This window comes from Aristolochia californica, unplaced genomic scaffold (genome assembly GCF_029961685.1).
Source record: "Aristolochia californica isolate CCGP_79_NKW_82.1479 unplaced genomic scaffold, dmAriCali1.0.hap1 SCAF_16, whole genome shotgun sequence".
Classification (NCBI taxonomy): domain Eukaryota; kingdom Viridiplantae; phylum Streptophyta; class Magnoliopsida; order Piperales; family Aristolochiaceae; genus Aristolochia; species Aristolochia californica.
The window spans coordinates 4092233-4116387 of record NW_027181837.1 but is presented as its reverse complement, the minus strand read 5'-3'; the positions used below and the strand labels follow the sequence as shown (position 1 = coordinate 4116387).

Here is a 24155-nt window from a genome sequence, read left to right as displayed (position 1 = left end):
TAACAATAAAAAAAGGTAACATAAATACAATTTACTACATTTTTTAGAACTAGAAACTACCAAACAATTTATAAGTGATTTTTGTCGACAATGGCCATATGACATTGTTACAAATGAAAATCAATATATACAAGAAATAAGGAAATAAAAACTTTTCAAATAATCTACCTAGATTCTGACACAAATCCTAAAAATAAATCTTGAGTTTGCAAATTTGTTAAACACCTAGCCAATACTACCCAAAAGACCTGCCTGTTAGGAACGGAAGACATAGATACTTAACCCAGGACCATAACATCACACCCCACCTTTGCGAGCCGACGACCACGGTGGCCTACTCTAGCGACACTGGCCAGACCCGGGTTAAGTTACTACGGCTAACCAATAATTTTAATTTGGCCTCTAGGTCGCCCCCTCTGGGATTCTAACTCGTGACGTGGGAGCCCTCTCTGATACCAAATGTTAAACATCTAGCCAATACTACCCAAAAGATCGGCCTATTAGGAGCAGAAGACATAGGTACTTAACCCAGAACCATAACAAAATTGCACCAAGATGATTATAATATATTTTAATACAACACAATAAGATACAACAATCAATTGTTCTCATATTTTTTTAGTGTTTCTAAGGGCATACATTCCTTAAAGAAAAAATGAGTGAATATACAGCTAAATATCATGAGAATTAATAAAGTGGAAAACATCAATATCCAAACAAAAAACCCTTTTTGTTCCAACATACTTCTAAAGTAGAAGCTACTAGGAGCAAAATTTGTTTGAAGAAAGTTTTTCTAGCACACATAAAATAAACTTTCAGACTTTGGTTGGGGCTCTATATGTATAAAAAATTTACAAATGACCTAATTTTGGGATCAATAGCTTGAGCCACAAATTTAATTAATTTTTTCATGATTTTTCATTTAGTATTAAGAGGATTTTATAAGACAACAAAAAATCCCATTTCTTTAAAAAAACTTCAACATAACCCTTTCCACACCGCTTTATACTTTGAAATCACCTTAAGATTGTAAGGTTTACAATCTTGATTCATTAGTTTGTCAAGGAGCTTTGTAAATTATAGCTTACATCCTTAAACTTAGTGATTGTCAAACCATATTCATTTATCTAGAAAAACTATTTGAGTCTTGAATTTCAAATCTGGTTAGGATTGAGTTTTTTTTTTTTTTTTGTTAAGAAACATAAAAACTCTTAATATTAGATCATTGGTTGCTTTAGCTTTTAGTTTGTTCTACAATTGATGTTCCTAGTGTGTAAAACCATTTTGATTTATCTAGCAACTATTCTTGAGCCTAGAATTATTAATTTTTACTTAGTTGAGCTTCTCTAAACAAATCCAAGTACTTGGTATTTTCAGCTAAAGTTGTATTTCAAACGTTAACTCATTTGTATAATTCCACAAAATCATTTAGTGCGATTATTTTCAAAACAACATTTACTTTGCGGTTGTTGACAAATTGAGCCTTTACTTTGAAGCCTTTATTTACTTTGTAAATTGTATTTGATTTCTGAAATCAATTGAATTTCTATACTTCGAGGTGTAATATGAGTGTTTTTTTTTTTTTTTGCTTTGTATTATGAAATCAACTAACCTTAGAGGCATTGTATGTGCTTACATTGTAACAAGTAAACCTTGCAATACAATCGATTTATCCTTATGTAGGCAACTCACCTTGTTTGTGAAAGCCTTTGTTGCCAAAGTCCATAAAAAATCTCTTTATGGGTCAAGGCATATGTAGGGGTGGGCATCGGAAGATGGGTTCCAATTTCCACCCCATGGGTAGGGGATGGTTCTTTTCTTGGTCAGACCAAGAAAAGTTGCTTTATCCATAAAAGTATATTTTGGCAACTAATTGTGCCAATCAGGCCATTTAGTTGTGCTAGATTTAGCAAAGTTTCATAACAAACTGGACAAACCCTTTCCGGTTGGGTCTGCAACAAATCAACAATCGTTCTATCTAATAACCTAGTCTTTTATAGACGAAGCAAACACATAAACATCAAATTTCTTTATCTTAGGAATCTAGTGAAGGAGGAGGAGCTAGTGCTCGAGTTTTGATAGATATTTTCACCGAAGGTAATTTTTTTTTTTTTTTTGAAATTCAAGAAAATGCTCAGCATGATGTAATGGAACCACTTCAAGAGAGGTTATTAGATAGAAGCAACTCATGAAAAAGAATCCATTTGTCCTAAGGTTTAGATGGTGAGTCGACATTGGTCACATCACTTCTCTGAGGTTTTTTGATAGATAAATGACCACAATGAATTAATTCATAGACCTTGCTACTCAATTGGGCATTAGCATCCTTTCCACCCTAGTTTGTAACATCATAACTAAGAACAAACATTGCATTCTTGGGAAATGGCCTAAGGATGCTATCTTGTCGGAGTTGTGGAAGGAAAGACATAGGAGGATTTCCCCAATGAAGAAATCGGCCTCAAAAGAGTATTGCAAGGCAGTATAAAAAGAGATAATATGCTCATGGTTGGATAGAAAATTACCCCATTGTTGAGGATCGCACTCAAGCGGATTAAAAAAATTACACCATTCGATTAAAAATCATTAAGGATCCTAAAAAAATTTAACAATAAAAAATCACATTACCACTACACAGATAAAAACTTGAAGATCGATATAATCAAAATAACATAAAAATGGCAAAAAGAGCTCATGAGGCAGACAAATGAATCAGACGCGATTTGCATACTTAAACATTTGACGTCAACGGGCACTTTCCTTAAGAAATGTCACTAAGTTCACAATTTAAAAAGCTTTTTTACCTATTTATTTGCAAACCAAGTGCAAGGTGGTATATCTTCCATTCAAGGATACATTATTTCTTCGGGGAGCTTCCTTTATCTTCCACAAACCTCAACCCACTCAAAACTTGATGACTTACCTCTCGGCACGAGAAGGAAGTGTCTTCTTCCATGGATGATTTGCCTGTACATGCCCAACAGCGAGATGAAGAGCTGCAACTTCCATGCCTGCACGCACTAGCTTCGTTCCTCCCAGTTCTAAGTAAACAATCACTCACTCCGCTCTACTACCACCTTCACCCCAAACGTTATCCCACCCAGCCTTGGGCCCCTCTTTTAACTTCTGCTCCTGCTCGGGATAGCCATGGGGGGCACCTGGTATGGGTTGTTGGGACTTTCCTGTACGAGTTTTTACTCCTAACACCCGCAAAACAAACCTTGCAAGTTCTCCATAGAGCATACCAGAGCGGTCAAAAAGCTGCACATACAGAAAGCCATGATAGTAAGTACTACGTCTGGCATAAAAGACAGTTGTGATGGAAGCTCAGACACAAGGAGAAAATCACCTGAAGAAGGGCTGACATGAACATATGGAATGCCTGAGTATTCTGGTCAATAAGAATTGATATCCTACCAAAAAAGGTCACTACACCCTGCATCTGCAACCAAGTAATGAAAAACGTAATTACAATCTAATGCAGTTCCATCGAGGAGTTCCCAGGATAAGTTACAAATGTAGACAGCTTACCACTCGAATGAAGGACATCCAAAAGCCAGGTGGTGAAGGAGGAGGACCGAATGGATTATTAGGATCTCCATCACCGTAAGGGCCACCCATACCATAACCACCCATTGGACCTCCAAGCCCATTGTACATACCACCCCCACCATACATACCAGACCCTCCATAAAGGCCACCGTATCCTCCTCCTCCTCCTCCTCTGTACATATTATTTCCATACAACCCACCACCATAAGCCCCTCCATATCCGGTATTGTACGAACCATACATTCCCATCCCAGAACCAGACCCAGAGCCATAGCCAGAGTTGTAGTTCATACCTAAATTATATACATGTTTGGGAGCACAGATCCTCAAGGTGTAAGTAATACGATAAAGTTTTTCAAAGATCATTTTCAAAGTATGAGTGTTGCTCTATAAAGGACACCTGAAGTGATAAAACTTACCACCACCGTAGCTGTTTCCATAGTTTGACTCCCATGGTCTGGCAGGAATTGTCCTACCAAAAGCATTTCTATTTACAGCATTTCTGTCAGCAGCAGAGACAGTTTCTGCCCTGTTAGCTGATGAAACAATTTCTCCAGGTTTTGCTGTTCCAGATGCTTCTACTATACCACTAGTGCTTCCAGCAGATGGGGGCTTAAAAGGGGCAGGGCCAGATGATGAGGCCCCAGCTTGTTCCCACGGTTTCGGAGGTGGGGTACTACCTGCAGGAAGGGCCGCAAATTTTTTCTAGAAATAAATAACTGAAAAAAGACTCAAAATACCATTCAATAGAATGTAGAGGTTATGAGTCAACAATCATATACAAGAGGACGTTTTTAACTACAGTGAACCCACCATATGAATTATAAGTTTGAGTCATTTAACATCGGAAACATTGAAAAATCTGAGGATACATGTTAAGAAAAAGTAGGTAATATTCCAGTAGCCTTCATTCAAATGATGTTCTATTTACCCTCATGTTGAGGCCCCACTTTCAAGAAACGTCCAGAAACAACTGTGGAGCCCACCTAATTCAGACATAGAACATAGAAATGCAAAGACAAGCTATCCCAAGCCACAAAGAGCCATCAGCGTTGAGACAAAACAAGGTACGTTCTACATCAGAGGAGGGCAGGGCAGGGCGAAAAAAGGGAGGCTCCCCACTCCCTCCCCCTCTGCAAAACAAATCATGGGAAGAAGCTTCCTCCGAGTAACATATTTTTTATTTTTTGCATGTCGTCATACCAGTTAAAACAGTAGTTCCTGGACCTGTCACCTCTCTGGGTCAAGTTTCATAAAATTGGAGAAAAGAATACTTCAATAAATATTCTCAAATCAAGTTTCTTAAACAACCAAAGGATATGCTACATTAAGTTAAGGATAAAGCAGGTACCTGTTGCCATTGCTACTCAGCAGCAAGCCCTCCAATGCTAGATCTGAAAATTGAGGCAAGAATCCTTAACTTTCTATCAGAAAATAACTATAAGGAGCATCAGTCAGTCAGGAAATCATGTCAAATCATGCAACAAGTGCAGATAACATAAAGCAACATATGCCAATAGGACAAATAAAACTCGTGGAAGTTTAGACGACATTCAGACCATGCAATAAGTACAGATAACATAAAGCAACATATGCCAATGGAAGGGCGACTAATAAAACTAGTGGGAGTTTAGACGGCATAAATTACAGATAATTTTTCAGAATATTCAACCCAAAAACATATCGAGTGCAGAAGAATAGTAGAGCCGTTCATAAACGAGTAGATCATCAACAGGCAAAAAGAGAGAAACTCTAACAAAACGGGAAACACCTGCGTAAAGTGTAACATATATATATATGGTAAGAGATAAACTGTGAAATCACGATTCAGCCAAAAACTTTGTTGCTCGACGCATAAGAACAACAAAGTGTAATCACTGTCACTAAAAGAAAACACACAAGTCAAAATTCATCAATAATTCCAACCATGGTCACAAAATTCAATTAACAAACATGGTGACTACGTATATAAAAGCCTCCAACCACATCGACGAACCCTAGCCGATCAATTCAACCATTAGGCCTCGATGCCCCGGAAGGAACTAGGATGAACATTACAAAGCAACATAATGATGAAATACAAACGACCGTAACCGAACCATTCAACATCGATGAAAAATTCAAAGACACATAACCAAAATTACCATCATGGCATAGAAATCGAAATTCTCTGTATCAAACCAATAAAGACGAACAGAAAAAGTAAAAGGAAAAGACACCGCACCTCAAAGAAGACGGAAAGCTCTCTTCTGTGGCGACTGACAGAGCCTCTCATCCATCTGCGATCAATACCTCCCGCCCTCCGACGGATATGTCGGTGGAAAGCCGGCGCGTTGCTAGGTCGAAAATCTCGAGAAAGTTCTGCCCATCTGCTAACTAGATAATTTTTTGTGGAGAGAAAATAATCAGCATGACGATATTACCCTTCAATAAATAATACATTCACTAAAACAGAATCACTCCTATAGGGAGTAAAAATCATAAAAAGACAAGACCGTTACGGTCATAACAAGAATAACATATCAATCCATCCAAAACCGGGTTCGAGACAGTTCACATGAACCGACCAGTGACCGGACCGCCGTCCATCCCACTTTGGACTCGGTCATTCAGCCACAAACGGTTTGTGGCAAGCCAAAAAAACCACAGCAGAAGCTGTCAATCAGAACACGTCACCGGCAGCTCTCCGGAGGGGCCGACGTTCGATGATCTCACGCCGATAAAAAGGAAGGAATAAAATAAGAAGTAAGAAACAATCAGAATCTTGACAGAGAGAGAAAGAGAGAGGTCACCGATTCAGCGCCACAGCTAGAAGGAGAAGACGATCGATTAGGCAAGAAGCGACGCTGTAGAGACAGAATCGAAACTGAAGGAGGACGAGAATGGAAGAAGGGGACGTCGTCCACAATCGAGGCGTGTGTACCAGGGTAGCGCGGATAGAAGGCGAAATAATGGAGGGTTTGCAGATGTCGTCCACAATCAAGGTGTGTGCACCAGGGTGGAGCGGATTGAAGGCGCAATAATGGAGGGTTTGCAGACGTCTTCCGGATTTCTTTTGAAAAACGAATTTGACTGGCGCGGAGTCAATAAATTACCCGTTATCAATTTTTATATTCAAAGTGTATTTATATTCAACAATATAGTGGGAAGACAATCGAGTTTTGAAGCACCCCACTCTACGCATCTTTGGTCAAAGGACGGAGAAGGAGCGCCAAGGGGAAGGCAACCCCTTCCCACCCACTTTGCATCCAAGGTGAAAAAGGAGGAGTTACCTCTCTCTTAGACCATTTCGACACATAAATGGAAAGTACACAAGGGAGGTGTCCCCCTTTTCAAACCCTTTTGTTAGGAAAAGAAGGTCCTTTTTGCTAGCAAAGGAGGCCTCCTATCCTAGTTAGATGTCTTTGATACCAAGAAAAAACAGGAAGAGATCCTTACCCTCTATTTTTGTTTTTTTTTAAAAAGGGTCCTACCACTTACACACAATGCCAACTAGGTACAATTAGGTAATAAAAATAATATTTTATATTTGGTTAATAATATTTTTATTATCGGTCAGTATAACGAAAACCTTTTGATATTATCAATAAAGATAAAAGACCTGGAAAAAACACGTTATTGGAGAAGTGACACATCAAAATGCGTTACTAAAAAATATATATCATAAGAAAAAAAGAAAAAAAAGTGTACCACTCATAAATACATTACATGACAAAAATAGTATCACCAAAATAACGAGACAATAAGGAATTACAATCACATGCAAAATGTTGTTTATGCTTACAAATCACACGAACGACTATGATTTTGTTTTTTAGAGTTCCATCACTATCAGAGAAGATTTATATCAATTTATGTGTCTTAGTGTGAGCCAACTCCATAATTATTTAATTTTGTTCCTTTTTTTTCTTTTATGAAGGAAGAGTGATGTGGGGACATTCGATACCATATTAAGTATGAATGCAACATAATACGATTTTGTAAATCTTATGAAGGACTTGACCAAAGGTGGGAACCCATGGTGGAGCAAGTCAAGTTAGGGTGAATTTCCCCAACCTATCAACTACTTGTGTTACTTCCCAAAAGCATTGAAGTTATAACATAAAATATTTTTAATTCATATAGTAAGAAAATATATTTTCTAATTTTATAAACTATAACACTAGATTAAGATCATATAATTCCAAAGAATTAATTAGACCGACATTTAAGTTGGCAATCCATTAAGAGGAGAGACACTCTCCTCTTCTTTTTCTGGTTGGCATGTGAAGACCAAGGTGGCATCCAATCTAGTCGAGCCCAAACCTACCGGTATTTAAGTTGGGTTTGATTTAAATATTTTAAACTCGAGCTCGAGCCTAAAATTGTAATCGAGCTTAAGCCTAATAATTTTAACCCAATTTGAGCTCGAGCTCCAACCTACATTTAAAATTTTACATAAAATACATGTAAAAAATATTGTATATAAAAATTATCTATACATTCAACATAAAATTATTCATGCACACTGTTTACATAACAAATTGTGTTAAAGAGAGAGGGAATGCAAGTCAGTGGCATTGCTTAGCCATGATTTAAAGTAGTCAAAGACAATTAAGATCAGATACGGGGAGCCCACTTAGGTTCATGAAAGGATAATTTGTCACTTTTTTTTTTGGTTGAAATGAAGAACATATAAGGGCTCATAAAGTAGATTCGGATAAGAAAACTTTCTTCCTTGGAGAATAGATCATCGAGATAGAGAAAAAGTTTAAGAAAAATGGTTTTGGATGACTTAATCGCATGCCCATTTTTCGTTTTTTCTTCGGAGCAAGAATTCATATAGCAACAATTCTGAAATGCTATCAGTTCGGGAGAAGAAGAAGTAAGAAGTGCAAGACAAATATTTAAGTCTGTCTAACATTCATACAAAACAGTTAAAACCCCCAAGTTCCCAACAAAATAATACAATGGAAAAAAAAGAAAAATCAACAGAATGGTAAGAACTGAAAAACAAAAAAAATCAATAGTAGGGTGAGACTGAGAGTCATTACCTCCGAGAAATGAATAAGAAGAAGCTCCTGAAACAATGAGGTGTTCGTCCATAGTAGTTTGAATGCGAGATCGAAGATGAATATTTGAATATAGCATATCCAGAGTAGAAAAAATGAAAAAAAATCATTGTTACATTGGCGATGAAAAAAAAACAAAAAATAAAGAATAAAAGAACTTACCTCTATTTTGTCACTTCCGTCGACGAGGAAGAAGTTCAAAGGAAGAAGATCGAAGAGGAAGAAATCGAAGAAGAAGAACAAAAAACAAAGAACAAGAAGACGAAATCGAATAAAAAACCAAAACTTACCCGATTGCAATCGATTTCATTCCTATCCCCCACCCACCCCCAAATCCCCATTTTCGCTCAATCTCCGCCTGCTAAATCCAGACTTTCCCTATTCCCCACGAAGAATGAAAGATAAAGAGTTGAATTGAAGACCCCTCCCTCCACATTCGGTCCCTCGTTAAATTAATGAACCGGCTTGCAAACTTTCGAATCGAATTATGGCTTGATTAAGCTCAACTCGTTAACTTAAACCGAGCCTGATCGAGATCCAGATAAATCAAATTGAACAAAGCTGGAACCGACTGTTCATGCACCCCACTAAATACAAAGGCCCACTAAATACAAAGGAGGAGCGCTTACTACCCTTTCTATGAGTGTCTTGTGTCTAGCATTGCTTTAACCGCCCACGAAGCAATAATGCCCATTCACACCAAATTTCATGATTGAAAATTTCATGATGGATCGGTAAATGTATTGATTAGACCAAGCAGTCCAGCAAATCCCTGTTTCTTCTCTCACCCTTTTGCCCTTCTCTTTCCTTAGATAAAAGCTTCAATATCTAAATAACTCTAGAATGCCAAGGGCTCTCCTCCAATCTCACCCTTCCACCTACTGTTGCTGGAAAAAGTGTTTGGATGGAGTTTACAATTAGCAATCTCAACAGAAGAAACTTTTTGTGGGCAGACTTCTCAGTAAATAAAAAATGGTCTGCGCTGTATTCGAAATCAAACTCTTTCCAATTTGTTATCGGACAGATAACCAATAACAAATAGAATAACAAAAGTATTCAGTTTTAGCCCTTACATGCATGGTATTCAATATCAAACTGCGTCAGTTTGTTAGTGTCTAAGTAGCGAATCCATAACCTCTTAAAGAAGTAATAACGTATAAATAAACAATATTCTAGGCTGATAAGTTTAGAAATGCAGAAGAATATGGACACCCTGTCCCTGTCCCTGTCCCGACTTGGACATCAATAGCTAGGGCGGTTCTTTACACGTCTTCATTCAAGACTGCATTGTAGAGGCCAGCATTTCTATCCTGAAATCAAAGATGCATCCAAGTGTTAAATTGCTGGATCATTCTGCTTCAATACACCAAGCTAAATCTGAATTTAAACTGATTCTGGGCACAGAATACTGTAAGAAGCACCAAATATGGGAGGATTGCCGGAACATTTAAATGGCTGGCAATGTAAGAGCCTCTATGTTAGCATTCCAAGATAAGTGGAAAACCCCTCTTGTAAGGCTGTTAGAATGTCTTCTGAGGCCAATTTAGAGGTTTGTATTTTTTTCTGTTGTTTTTTACTGCAGGTAAAAGTATCAACTTCTTAAACAAAATAAATTTGTTACTGATAACAGTTTGCATAAAAAACATCATTAACATTTTTCTGCATGTCATCAATCAAACACACATATAAAAAATACACCATAGCAGTGAGAGTGGTGTAGAATAACAACAACAGTGTGAAAGAGAATCTTCTTCTAAAACATTCTCAATTTACAACATTTTTCCTTCTGGGAAAACTAAGTCTAAAGATTTCAACCAACTGAAGCTTTAAACAACTATTAAAAAGAATTTAGTTGGACAATAGTTCAAAATACACTTTAGACCTGACTGGGAACATGAAATAATTGTACATAGATTCATTGACAAATACCTGTGCCAACATCCGCTGCTTGTTCAGAAGTTGAGTCCTTGCCTTGTTGACAGCAGAGTTTGGTGACTTGAACATTCTCTGCAGTAAATTGCTAGCACTGATAAGTGCATTGAAGGTAGGAGCAGAAACAATCAGCCATATTCAACTTGGTACAAAAAGCAGTTTCAACTAATGCATAAAAAAGATAAGACTTATTATTCATCCATCCATCAAGTGGATCTCTGGATGCAGAAGATAAGACTTATTAGTGGTTTATAAGGTTCAGTAATATGCCTCCTCAATGGTTAGTCATTTTGGAATGGAACTAGGCTCAATCCAACAGTGGAATCAGAGTAGGATGTTTGCTTGGGCTTAAACCCATTTTTGTATTCCATTGTGAGTTTGTGCTCCGTAAGCATAGTCCATGTCTCAAACCCATTATGTGCAGGTCTAGATGTGAGGGGGAATATTGAGTGACAATAATCCCACATTAATAAATGTTAAGAAGAGGTAATGGTTTATAAAGTTGAACAATAAGCCTCTTATGCGGCTAGTTATTTTGGGATGAAACAGGATTTAATCCAAAACTGTCCATTCTAGGAATAGATTCTAATTAAGACTTACCAAATCTAGTTCCACTTGTTGGAAAAGAAACTCAAACAGAAAATAATTTCTAATCTATAGAGTTGCTAACTTTAGACTACCTTAATCTTAGAAACAAAGACTCAAAACTATAAACAGGAAACTAGTAATTAAAAAGACTTCCTAATTGGAGTGAAAAAATTGAGAATAAATAAGGTTGAAGAGAGAGAATGAGAGGGATAGAAAATGGAGAAGAGAAAATTGAAAAAGCGACTGAGTTGGGGGAACTGCACGTGCCCCAGACTCTATTTATAATCAGGGTTGAGTACAATTTACAATATTACCCTTACTTTAAGTGAAAACCCTAATTCTCTATATCTCCTATTCTATGTGTCCTCTTTATATTAAATTTGGTCCATAAACATAGTTTGATATGTAGAACAAGATTACATCAAGAAATATAAATAACAACAAGGTAAAATGACCAAAATACTCCTATTCTTGTTTTTCAACATGAAGCTTTTAACCAAAATAGCTAGTTGTTACTTGAGTGATGCTTCCCATAAAATCAGTAAGTTATTTGTCCAATAAAACTATTAATTTTAGCAAGCTTGAAAAAGGAAATTGCAATTTAGAGAAATTCTCTAAGCTAGGACTTTCTATTATTGGAATTTGACCTAATATAGGATATTCAAACCTTTTTAATTGAAGTATTTTTTTTCCTTCTTCCATAAACATTAATAGCTTAGGAGCGATTTGTTATCCTTAGATAGTTCTCAGCTAGATCTTCCACATTGTAATGAACTGCATCAAAGGTACAGCAAGGGCACAAGTACCAGTTAGAATGGAGGTTGACTGGCCTCACTTTAAACATAAAATTTTAAAAATTCGTTAAAATTTTTATCTAGCTAGGCATGAAGTGGATCTTCCGGATCATTAAGGGGCTAATTCTCTTTCTTTTGATGCTCATTAATTTTGTTTCTTCTCTGTAATCTTTGCAGTGGATGCATTTTCCTGGCCATCATCTTGTACATTCTTTCTCTTTAATATGATTTTCACTATTATCAATATATAATTCTAATAAAATATTAAATGAATAAATAATAACTTTACCTCTGAGAAAATATTTGAAATAAGTGTGGCTTGAGCTTTTAGCTCAATTGTCATATGAGGGGTTTCAGCAGGAAAGGGGTATGTGCATATGTAATTATCAACATTCAAAAAAACAAAAAAAAAAAAAAAAGAGTTCTGATGTTTCAAATAGACATGAAGCCCAGGCAGACTAACAAAACAGTTGTAAAATAGGGGGAAAAAAGGAAAATGAAAATGCTATAGAAGCTTGATCTGACCAAGCTGGTTTAAAAAGTTAAATCAGCCTCAGACGCTTAAGTGGGTCAGGCTTTACCCCCAGCAGAGGGCTCTAGGAAAACAAAAATGCAAGCTGGTTTATTGTTTCTTCTGGTTAACTGGTGTACTTTGCCTAGTTAACAGAATTTTTCAATCATAACCAAACATGAAACTATATTATAGGACTTTCAACTATTTCATACTATTGCAATTTTACCAGTACGAGAAGTTTGACAAAGCACAAACACTCCCCACTGTTATTTCTCAGGCAAGTTACATTTACTAATACATTTGAAATCACAAGACTGCAACAAATATATGATGCCCAAACAGTTTCAGGAGCCAATAGAACGAGTCACTCTCTAACTTGTAAAATAAAGTCCGAGTAATTGTGTCAATAGAAATTATCTTTACTTTTGTCATTTAGTGTTTTTGTGCTTGTGCACCCTGGGGCTGTTGTTCTTTCTTCTTTCTCAATATAACTCCCACATATTGTTGAAGAAAGGTCCAAGTAATGCAGAAAAGCAAACAAATATGACGAAAACTCTTATGAAAATAAAAAAGTCTAAAAAATGCAGAAACCTTTTCGGAACCCACTAAATGTCCATGTCCCGCCAGCTGCCTTTTCTTTGGAGTGAAGTTGAACACATCATGCAGCAACTCATTTTCCTATTTGAATAGAAGGTCAAAATAAAAAAATATATGACAAAAGAAAATATACTGATAAACCAAGACAGAACTCTTTCTGATTGAGAAGATATTTTTCTACCAAGAAATCACCTGCATGTGCTTTGCAAAACCAGATCCAAGAAAATGCTTCAGGAAGTTCAGCTGTTATAGCATAGTAATTAGCAGAGGCACAAAAATGATCTCCTTGAAATAGAATATAAATTGGAAAATAGAGAATGGAATAAGAAAAAAAACACCTGTATCAACTGGGTCCAAGTTGATACTACCAATGAATCTCCATGTTGCATCTTTATTGATGTTTCAGGACAATGCCCATACTGGATATTAACATTTCTCAAAATAATTAGACAAACTACAGAAATAAAACACTGTCCCCTAGAAACAAATACAGATCAGAAAGGACAAACAGCAGAAAACACTATCAACATAAAAGTTAAAGACTGGATATTAACACTGAAATTGTTGACTAGATAACCAAAATAAAAGTAATGCACCTCAAGAAACTCTAGAACATCTCGGAACAAACTCCTCTGGTTGTTGAGATCTTTCTTTGCTGAGCCTTTACCCCCAGCTTCCACTGACAGACTTCGCACTTGGTTCAGAATTTTGCCTTTCAATGCTTCTACATAAGAAAAAACTCCTTGAGAATTTTTGCCTTCAACCACTGAATCACCATCAGCATCTCTAAACTCCTTTTCTAAACTCCTTATCTCAAATATAAGAGCAATTGCTTCACCAGCTGCTAAACGAATAGCACGATCATCCTTGTCTAGCAGTGTTGAGAGGTAAGAAACAGATCTGCACAAATTTTATAAGAACCTGTTACCTTCCTTTGATTCAACATATTTTTAAAAAATTGTTTGATTCATCCATATGAATGGTACCTTAAAGAATATCTAACTAAATAATGTCTGCAAAGCGGATGGGGTCTTTGCTTCAATGGCCACATGGGTAGTTCTAAAATGAGGTCTAGGTCAAGTCTCACCAGGTTTTTGGCATGTAGCATGTGTATATGTTTAATCAATAAATAAAGGCTGCTGAAACATGAGGATTCACTCACTCCTGCCACTCAGAAGAGCTCATTCTCCAACCATCAACAGTTGTTAAAAGAAATGACCATGCAGACACAGCAGCTGCTACAACAGAAGGACTAGGTTTACTGGCAACTCCAACCTAAAAATACAACATCAAAATAACAATATTAATTTTACAACTTGAAATGTGAAAGAAACTAGGGTTTAGAGACTCCTCCCCTATTTATAGTTAAACCTTAAAAATCTAGTTTCTATAGGTAAACACTTTTCAATAAAATAAAAAAAATTAAATAAACTCAAAATAATACGCTCCCCCTCAAACTGGAGCGTATCGCTTCAGCTTGTCATAAAATATGTCTCAGACTGTAAGTTGATATACTAGTGGTGGTGTTGGTGAAGCCTACCCAATCAATCTTCAAGTGTGGTGAAAAGGTATTTTGGTGAGTAATTTGTATTGTCTAATGCAGCTAAGAGCTTTAATTTCTGTCTTAATATATATGCTGTGAATACGGAGGAGTGTTAGAAGATGTAATTTCTATTACTTAGGTTTCTAAAAAAAAAAAATTCTTAAAGGGACTTACTTCCTAGGGTGTAAGGAGAGCAGAGACATGATTGCTATTTTGGTCATTGATTATATTATAAATAGGAGAGAGGGGTCAACCCTAATCCTAACCTCCTCTAGACTAATTCAACATGAAATACTTTCTCCAGCCATCTCTCTTCTTCCACATTCTCTAACATCTTCGATTCAGCTCACAATTTTGACATGGAAGCCATATGAAACATGTTAATTTTACAAAAGTGGGAGGAGGGAGAAATTAGGGTTTAGAGACCCCTCTCCTCTAGTTATCACTTACCAATAGTAAAAATTACAATAATGTCCCTACTCTCCTTAATAAGTATCTAATTTCTGTAAAAAACACTTACTGAAAAGTAAAGAAAACTAAATAAATTCAAAATTTTAACTTCTAAAAAAGAATATTACCCTTTTGTATCAGGATATCATGAAAATTTTAAAGAAAATAAAAAATGTAAGATAAAGAGAGAAGCAAGTAAGAAAATAGAAAAGAACTGCTGTTTGACTGAATTTTTTATTATCATTAGACCTCCTTAACTAGACTATTAATCAGTATGTTTTCAGTATAATGAGCACTTAAGCACTCAGAAACACAAAATAGATATTACTGCAAAAGTTAATAACTCTTAACTTTCTACAAATAAGACTTTACCTTAGAAATGGATATAGAATAGGAAATATACAGACATTCTCGTTTCTATCAACTAATAAACAAGATACAAAACTGATACAGGAAAGTACTTGCTATAAATTGACAAAGACTTCTAATTGAACAGTAATTCTTTAACATTACAACTCTCTGATATCTCTAACAAACAAGTTTATAGTACTTCTAATGGTTTCCCATACTCACAAAGTAGTATATCTCTACTTACATTAGAACCAGGCTTTGGATGGATCAATTGCCAAAGTATTTGCATGGACTTTTGTGTCTCCTCAGGTTCATTTCCACCAACAAATGTAAGGATAGCCAAACAATCAAGTACCTAAAATTGAAAATGCATGATCAAGCATAAAGTCTCAGCAAATCCAGTAGACAAGACAGCAGAAGAAGAGTTGTATTGGAGATCACATACAGCAGATTTCTTTCGTGAATCTGATACAGATTTTAAAACTTGTGCAAGATGCACAAGTGACTCTTCCAGAATCTCATGAGCACTATCTCCTGAACCAACAGTTAGGGATAGCAACCCTACAAAACATTATGATGTTATGATATGAAAATGAAAAAATTATGAAAAAGAAAGATGTGAATCTCTGGAGATGGAAATTTTACCAAGGGCATGGGAAGCTAAAGACGCTTCTGAAGTAGACCCTCTCTTGATTGAGTTTATGAACTGATGTTGTAGAGTAATAGAACTGCAAAACTCATCAAATACAGCTTATTAACACACATCCTGAATAAGATTATTAGCATTTGAATTGTAAGACTTCATCATTGTCAACATCAGGGTCTTATCCCAACAATGTTTGAATCAGAAACGTAAATCCCATCTTCCTTTTTGCTCTGTCATTTGCTAGCTCTATTGCCTGGTTGGCCTTCTTCTAGTTTTTACCCATGAATATCTGCCTTCCTCTGTTCCTTTTTCCTCAGCGAGTGTGGACGAAAACCCAACCAAGAAATGCATATAAGTTTCCCAAAATTCCAAACACTTAGGTATCCATGATCATCAGCTAGGACTGAGACGGGAATGACACAGGGGATTAAAAGATATAGATTAACCTGATCTTGTTCACATATTTTACAGATGAAATCAACACCAAGAAGTTTCAGAACTAGACTAAACATAAATATCATATGACTCACTTGGACTTGGCAAACTGGGATTGGACTTGACTTGCAAAAGCACTGACAAATCCTTCCAAAGCCTTCTCACGTACTGAACCCCTATTTCAGAAGATCAATACAAATACATCAAATTTCTGATTGACACCAGACCTTGACGACAATAATTATCAACATATGAAAAAATAAAAAATGTGTCAAAGTGAAGATGATCATTTTAAGAAAGTCACAATTAGTTTGACTTCATTTGCAGTAGTAATATTATTATAACATGCTTGAGAATTAAATGCAAATAAGATTTTCCATCAATTTGCTATAATTTTACTTAAACCAAAAAAAGAAGGAAAAAACAGATACACACTGAGACATAGTAATGATATTTCTAGGCTAGAACATGTTGCGTCATCTAAAAAGGGTTATCTAACACAGTAGAATCAGCAACCTTATTCATCAAATATAGAAGAAAGCTGCAAACCCAGACAACAACTAATGATGGAGGTCATACCACTTGAAGCAAAGAGACAGAATACAGGATATAGTTGAACTAAATTAGCAAAACAGTTTATTGGAACCAAAAGCATATACATGGAGGAAATATCTCTCCCAACTCAATTACAAGCCATGAAAGAATATTGTGTATGTTTCAATTGATTACTAATTGGACAAAACAGTTTAGTGCTACCAAAATCATATACATGGAGGAAATATCTCTCCCAACTCAATTACAAGCCATGACAGAATATTGTGTTATGTTTCAATTGATCACATCAGGAAGATAAAGGAAGGAATTTTTCAGAATTTGATGTTAAAAGACTAGAACACCAGACGACACAGAGAATATGCATCTCCAATTTCACATTTTCACCCAACAATCTCTTTGCCATGGTTTATGTACTGAATAAGATTGCACACAATTTACCATTTAAAAAATCTTTTTTAGTTTATAGATCCAAGGAAAAAATAATCACCTAAATTAAAAAGTCAGAAGATGAATTAGATGAAAAACACTGTAAAGAAATAAGAGAGTCACCGTGCTTGTACAACAAAACCTGCACTTGAAAGTAAAGCCAGATACGGTTGGAGGAATGAACAAAATATTTGCAACAGGATAACACTAGTTTTCTTTGAAAAAATAACCAACATGTTGATGGCGTAGCCAGAATGTTGTCATTTTTCTTTTTAATAGTGATGTTGCCAAATATATTATCTAATGAGACTTGACTCAGCTTCCTCACAAGTAAAATACTGATAAAATGTTGCAAAACTATAAAAGGACCCCACTCCTTGAAGTTATAAAGTTCATCACTGCTTGCGCATATGTGTCAGCATAAAGGCAGGTGTTTATCTGTCTCAAAAATCACCAATATTAAATGGCAGAATATATTAGATCAAATATCCAATTACAACAAAGTCTTCACTTGTGCAGGTCGATCGCCTAACAGTACATGCACCTCCCTTTTATGCTACTCTTATCTTACAGTTGTACCACTCAACCATCACCACCAGGAAGATTAGAACCACCTCTCTTTGCCCAATATCACATTTATTTCCGGAGAACTCTCTTCCCATTTGAGTATAAGAGACCGGTATCCTTTCCTTAGGCTGGTTTCAAATCCTTTTCTAATCGCTGTTTTCCAGGGAAACAAACAAGCTCTCAAACCTCTTATCCATAACCCAGAGCAGAAATAGAACACACTAATGCACGTTCAGAGGTGTGTTTTAAACATGGTGGTCCTGACCGGTGACTCAGCCGTGTCGACTCAGTTTTGGGAAGGGGCAGGTGAGATGGGGGTTAGATTCACACCTTTTATTCTGGGCGAGTCCCCCCCCCCCCCCCCCCCCAACTCGCCTTGGGTCTGCCCCTAGTCTGCCATAGTCCCGATCCAACTCTGGCAGTCCAACTTTAAATTTCAGGGGTTAGAATCTAGTTCTGGTTCCGAGTTAACACACCGAAGTTTCAGCATTTTAATAGACCAAACAACGTGTAGATACAAAGAACACCCTCCATTCCCTAGGACTAATGTAAGTGATGAAGGGCTTCATCACACCTTCCACTATTTCTAACTTCAGACCAGATAATGGGATCAACAAAGAGCATCACCCACCCTTCAACAACAGAACTTTAAGCACCCCAAATTTTCTCTAGGACAGCATGCCATGTTTATAATGTAAAGAAGTAAATGATGAAGGAAATTTAATTTCACATAAATAAATTTTAATAAGGCCTGACACACCTAATATGATACCATACAATTGTTACAAATAACAAAGCATTTCCCTCAGCTTTATTGAAGATCCCATTGTCATCAGCAGCAATTAAACAAAGTGTTTGTCTTTCAGAATGGCAGTTTTATGACACATGTTTTGTAGTTCTATTGTAAAGATACAGATTCTGCACTTTTTAAATCCAAATTGAGGAATTCCGAATTAGTGCACGCTCTTGAATTACTGTTTGTTGTCTCCATTATCAGGAAATTTCAAGACCACAATACATTTGATCTACATTAGATCTATGTTATGACAATATTCATGAAAAGGAGGGAGAGAGATGGAAAATAAAACATAAAAGTAAAGAGAAAGAAAAGGACAAGAGAAATTGAAAAAAGAAAGATACAAAGAAATAAAAAATAAAGAACGGAAAGGAATGTAGAAGTGAACTTTAAAGGAGCCATTATCTCTCCTTTGGCATTTTGTTTCCTTTACCTCAAAAAGGAAATGGAATTCTACAAGCACCAGAAAAGCCATAATTTTTTTTCTTTTTTTTTGTTAAAAAGGCCAATTGTATTCAAGGCAAGAAGCCAAGGATGTGGAAGAGCAGGTATAGAGGAGTCATAAATGATTTTCACAATAAGAGGTCTCACAGAGCCAAAATTAATATGGTGGAATCTTACAAGAGTCTCATAAGAGGTCTCCAGAAGAGTCTCAGTTAAAGGTGTTTTAGTTATATTAGTCTTTTATTCATGTTCAGTTATTCAATTGTTATAGGACTCTTCTTTTAGTGTTTAACTTTGGGTGTAACTGGGATAAGGGTAGTTTGATTGTAATTAAATTCTACTCGTTTCCTCTATTATAAATAGAGGCTCATTGTACTCAAATTACATCAAATTAGTGAAATATTTCTCTTTTCCAGAAATTCATTATGGTATCAGAGCGAGTTCTGTGAGTTGACTCAATCAATAAACAAAGATAGTGTAATCCTTTTCTGATTTATCATATCTAGTAGTTTAGGTTCGTATTTCACCTTTTTTCTTCCTTTCATGTCCTAGTACCCGTTGTTTCTTTAGCGTTCACACCTTCACACTGAAGCTTTCATATTGCAAATTATATATTCACGGAAAGATCTTGGATTCAACTTTCCAAATCAAAAAGAAATTTGGTAATCGGAGTTTTCTACAAAGAGAAATCGATGTTTGAAGTAGCTAAGGTCAGGCAGTGAGAGAGGTTCAATTTTTGAGCCCTTTTATATCATCAAGAACAATACATTATATGGAGAATTATGTGTCAAAAAAAAGATATGAAAGTCTATTTTATTACCTATCAAATCAATTCTCAATCTAAGTTTTCTAAAGGGAGATACCAATATCAAAAGAATCAATGGTCATGCTGGTCAAAGAAGAAAGAGTAGTCAGTTCGGCCAGATTATAGAGTCCGAAATCTATTAGATTTTTTCTCTCAAAAGAAGTATATTTTGTGAAAAAAAATTATACTTGAATGAAAGGTATCGAAGTCTAGTTTCAGAAGGAACAAATTTCATGTCAATCTGATTTATCTATAAGGAGAAATTCACATTGGAGTCGGTAAAGGTCAAGCTACATAATGAAACAAATCAAGAGGTCATAAGATTCAAGAACAAAGCTTTTTATGTTAAATTAGATATCAAATTAAAGCTCCTTGAGTCTAGTTTCTTCAGCAACAAACGGTTTGTGATTCTGATCAATATTTTTGGAGATAAGGATATCAGAAGTACTAAAGGTTATTTTTTCCGAAAATCTCTCATTTTCCTATTTTCTCTCCTATTATCTCTCCATGCATTGATGTGAATTGAGTTTCATTTTCTCCTATAATCTTAGTATTTTAGCCAAATTTCTTTTTTAATCGGAGATTTTTTGTGAAACTTAATCACTCCATGATGTGCTCCTCCAAGGTATGTCATATCTTGCTTCAATATTGTTTTCAAGTTTTGCGCTTTTTTTACTTTGTGTATCTTACGCATCATCAACTCCAAAAAATTATGGTCACTCCCAAAAAATTATACTTTATCAAATTTATTAAGTTCTACTGCTATAGACTTCTCTTGTTATAAAAAAAAAAAAGTCACATTGTACGCTTCCTTCCGGTTATAGTTGTTTTCCTCTAGTATTTCTTCAATTTATCATCTTCTATTTTTATCACTTCTGACCAATGACTAGGCCCATTACTTAAAAAGTATAGGAGTGTACCCAACATCCAGATTGATTCAAGTATTTTATTCTTCACCCAAGACGTAATTTGTGTTTGAACTACCCTTAAAAATTGAGTAGTCTCTTTGTTGTGCCCTAAAGTTGGGCCATTTTTCTGCCTTTAAAATTAAGCAAAGTGTGTTTCCGAGTGTGACCGTTTTGACTAGTGTTTGAAGCTTTGTTGTATAGCAAGGAGTAATTTTCTTCTCTCATATTGTGTTTTGTCCAAGCTGGGTACATGACTCTGACAACAAGAAGTCTCATAGAGCCAAAATTAATATGTTGGAGTCTTACATGAGTCTCATAGGAGGAGATCTCATGGAAGAGTCTCAATTAAAGGTGTTTTAGTTATGTTAGCCTTCTATTCATGATCAGTTATTCAATTGTTCTAGGACTTATCTTTTAGTGTTTAACTTTGGGTATAACTGAAATAAGGGTAATTTAATTGTAATTGGATTCTACTTGTTTCTTCTATTATAAATAGAAGCTCATTGTACTCAAATTACAACAAATTAGAGAAGTATTTCTCTTTTCCAGAAATTCAACAAGCTATCACTTTCAACTAATACAATAATTCCATTCACTATCTGACAGGATAAGGAATGTCACCAATTCTGATTCTAAAACATCAAACCTCCCATAAGAAGAATACATTCATGTAAAATATCCACTATTGTACTGCATCCAGAAAAAATGAGATAAATCTACTTTTCATTTACCCATCTGCAGAACTCCAACAATTCTGTGCAAGAATTTTGTAACACATTTAACTCACCTCTTTTCATACAAAGCATCCAAATAATTCTCCAATTGATTTCCTCCACCATAAACTTCCTCATTCTCCTGCGCTTGTGATACATCTGACATGGATGTTGAGGAAGTACTCACAGTATCATCGTCACTGTCAAAAACGTTTGTGTTTTTTTGCCGATTGCTACCTGCATAAGGACAAACAATAGAAGATTTATTTCAATTAAACAAAGAAGTTGATAACTACATACAATTTGAGAAACAATGCTCAGCAAATTGGGTGGATGTCATTAGTCCTGCAGCCCCAACCATCTCTTGATCAACTCTACCAAAGATTATCAATATTTGTTCTAGTAATGCATCAAGAGTTATAAAGTGAGTTTCAGCAAATAATAAGTAAATTATGATACAGCCAGAAAACATGAGAATACTAAAACGTAAACCTGCCATAAAAATCACAACAACAACAACAATGAAGATTTCAGTGCACTCGTTATAAGTAGACATTGACCAAGTCATACAACAGCACTTTAGAGACTATCCCAATTTCGAGTTTTTTAAGAAGATAAAAAATACAGAATCCAGGGTTGGTATACCCATGTTTTGACATGAAATGCACAAACCCTCACAACGCATACACAAAAACAGTCCATGCAGGAGTGAACAAAAAAAATTTAGAATGAAACTGGAGTATGAAAGAAATCTTTGACATTCAAGTGGGTTTCCGTAACACCATTGTGATTGGCACAGATGAACAGGTGGTGACTAGCGCTGTACTAGATATTAAATGGCATAAGAAGGATGCAAACAAAATGGCACCCTTTGGGAATGCTGATAACTACTCGATGCCTATGTTTCCTAAGTACAACTGTCCCTTGGGTTTGGGGGGTTAACGCAATTTAAGTACAAGAAATTGATCTTTGAAGCCTTTTAAATATACCAAATGAAACAGTTTGTCAAGTTCTATAAAACAACTTTGTCCCGTGCCTGGTTTGAGAGCATTCCGCACCTCCAGCACAACGGAGAGACCATATAATGGTAATTCAACCCTAATTCAACTCTAAAAAGAGAAAGAAAATTGGTCCAACAAATTAATGCGTTCCCCAAGAAAAAGAAGGATAAAGTTAGCACCCGTACCATAAAATTTTGCCTTTGCCACATTGAATATCAAAAAATTAAAACTAACATAGTACGGCAGAAGTTATACTCATCAGAAGACTAAAGTGAAGACATTCGAAACAGAGCACTAATAAAGCTCAACTAAAATTCAAGAAAGCATGAAGTGCGGAGAAATACAAAAATAAACCCAAAAAAAAAAAATGTAAAATCCAAATACAAACAAAAGAAAAGCCAACGGATACGAGGATCAATAAACTCACGCTTGCCCATCCCGACAGGTGATATGTTAAGGGAAGACAAGAGCTCGACAACACAAAGAAGCCGCCAAAGGCAGACAGGAATTACAAACAGGAAAAGAGCTAGTAGAAGATGAATTAACGACCGACAGGTTGAGATTTATCACAGCGTCAATTGGACCGGGGTGTCGTAAACCCATGTGATTCTGCAATCAGAAATAAACCGACACGGCCGACACGATCAATTTCGTTAAGGAATGATTTAACCGGGTAGAAAAAACAGAGCTCGTTGCTTTCGCTCACGTAGAGCCACCGATCCCTGAAGGTGGAGAAACCAGAAATTTCCGATTGATTTATAGCCACCGCAGTAGCCAATTACCGCGAATATCGTGGGATATTCTTTCATGTCGGCCTGATTTTCACTTTTAACCCGAAATGCAGCCAAATGTAGAACAAATTTATCTTTGTCGGATTTTTCCCTATTCAGGAGCTGGTGGCGCAGGGTGGTTGTATGAGTTGTGGACGCTTCGTCCGACCATTTAGAGGGGCTATGGCGGTTGAGACGCGTGCATTGCTGCATAAGAAGCATAGATATAAAACTGGAATGGAACTAATTCAATGGGACCCACACAAGTGTTCGAGTCATAAGCTTATAAAACCCATAAAATACGTTAGACCCTGCTAACCTAATTGGGTTATACGAAAGCCCCTCGTTTATCTTTATGCTTCTGCTGAGAAACCCTAATCGAAAAAATGAAAGTTAGAGCCCACTTAAGTTCTGATGACTCAACAATGATCGGCGGCTGGTGATCATCATTCTTGCTCTGATAAGTGATTTTCCCTTTTATTGGAGATGAGGCCAACCTTCAAAGGACTTCCGCAATGGGTGGCAGCGATTGATAGCCAAAGGGAACAACCATTTTCTCTTTAGTTTCTTTTTTCTATAGAATAATCAGAAGGAAAAGAAATTTCACCATATGTTTCATTGATGAGCTATGAAATATTTATATATTTATAATAAGTGTCATAGTGTTTACAACTCTTCGGTTATGTGTCGTAGTTGGATACAAATTACAATTTGAGTCTA

General features: G+C 36.0%; 2 protein-coding genes across 7 annotated transcripts; both read right to left on the bottom strand.

Moving 5' to 3' along the window:
- Positions 1-2699: 2699 nt before the first annotated feature.
- LOC137952869 (peroxisomal membrane protein 13) lies at positions 2700-6668 on the bottom strand. Its single transcript, XM_068799963.1, has 7 exons — positions 6342-6668; positions 5774-5925; positions 4901-4943; positions 3969-4229; positions 3529-3842; positions 3347-3439; positions 2700-3258 (listed from the first exon to the last, which is right to left on the bottom strand). The coding sequence occupies exons 3-7, from the start codon at positions 4908-4910 to the stop codon at positions 3055-3057; spliced, it is 882 nt and encodes a 293-aa protein (XP_068656064.1). The 5' UTR covers positions 4911-4943; positions 5774-5925; positions 6342-6668; the 3' UTR covers positions 2700-3054.
- Positions 6669-9562: 2894 nt separating this feature from the next.
- On the bottom strand, positions 9563-23598 carry LOC137952868 (uncharacterized). Of its 6 annotated transcripts, XM_068799962.1 has the most exons (14): positions 23093-23435; positions 21739-21901; positions 16546-16626; positions 16015-16097; positions 15815-15930; positions 15614-15724; positions 14188-14300; positions 13864-13925; positions 13622-13749; positions 13364-13444; positions 13218-13268; positions 13020-13106; positions 10530-10607; positions 9563-9910 (listed from the first exon to the last, which is right to left on the bottom strand). In XM_068799962.1, the coding sequence occupies exons 1-14, from the start codon at positions 23100-23102 to the stop codon at positions 9863-9865; spliced, it is 1212 nt and encodes a 403-aa protein (XP_068656063.1). In that variant the 5' UTR covers positions 23103-23435; the 3' UTR covers positions 9563-9862. The 6 variants fall into 6 exon arrangements, with proteins under 6 accessions (XP_068656063.1, XP_068656062.1, XP_068656058.1 ...); XM_068799961.1 differs by lacking the exon at positions 23093-23435 and adding an exon at positions 23448-23598 and having other exon boundaries at positions 13622-13925; XM_068799957.1 differs by having other exon boundaries at positions 13622-13925.
- Between the last annotated feature and the right edge of the window lie 557 nt (positions 23599-24155).

Coding starts and splice junctions, on each gene's coding strand:
- LOC137952868 (XM_068799957.1), bottom strand. Junction 15,725..15,814: donor ATTCACGAAAGAAATCTGCT/GTATGTGATCTC, acceptor TTTCAATTTTAG/GTACTTGATTGTTTGGCTAT. Junction 14,301..15,613: donor ATCCAAAGCCTGGTTCTAAT/GTAAGTAGAGAT, acceptor TTGTATTTTTAG/GTTGGAGTTGCCAGTAAACC.
- LOC137952869 (XM_068799963.1), bottom strand. Junction 3,440..3,528: donor GGATGTCCTTCATTCGAGTG/GTAAGCTGTCTA, acceptor ACTTGGTTGCAG/ATGCAGGGTGTAGTGACCTT. Junction 3,259..3,346: donor TCATGTCAGCCCTTCTTCAG/GTGATTTTCTCC, acceptor CTGTATGTGCAG/CTTTTTGACCGCTCTGGTAT.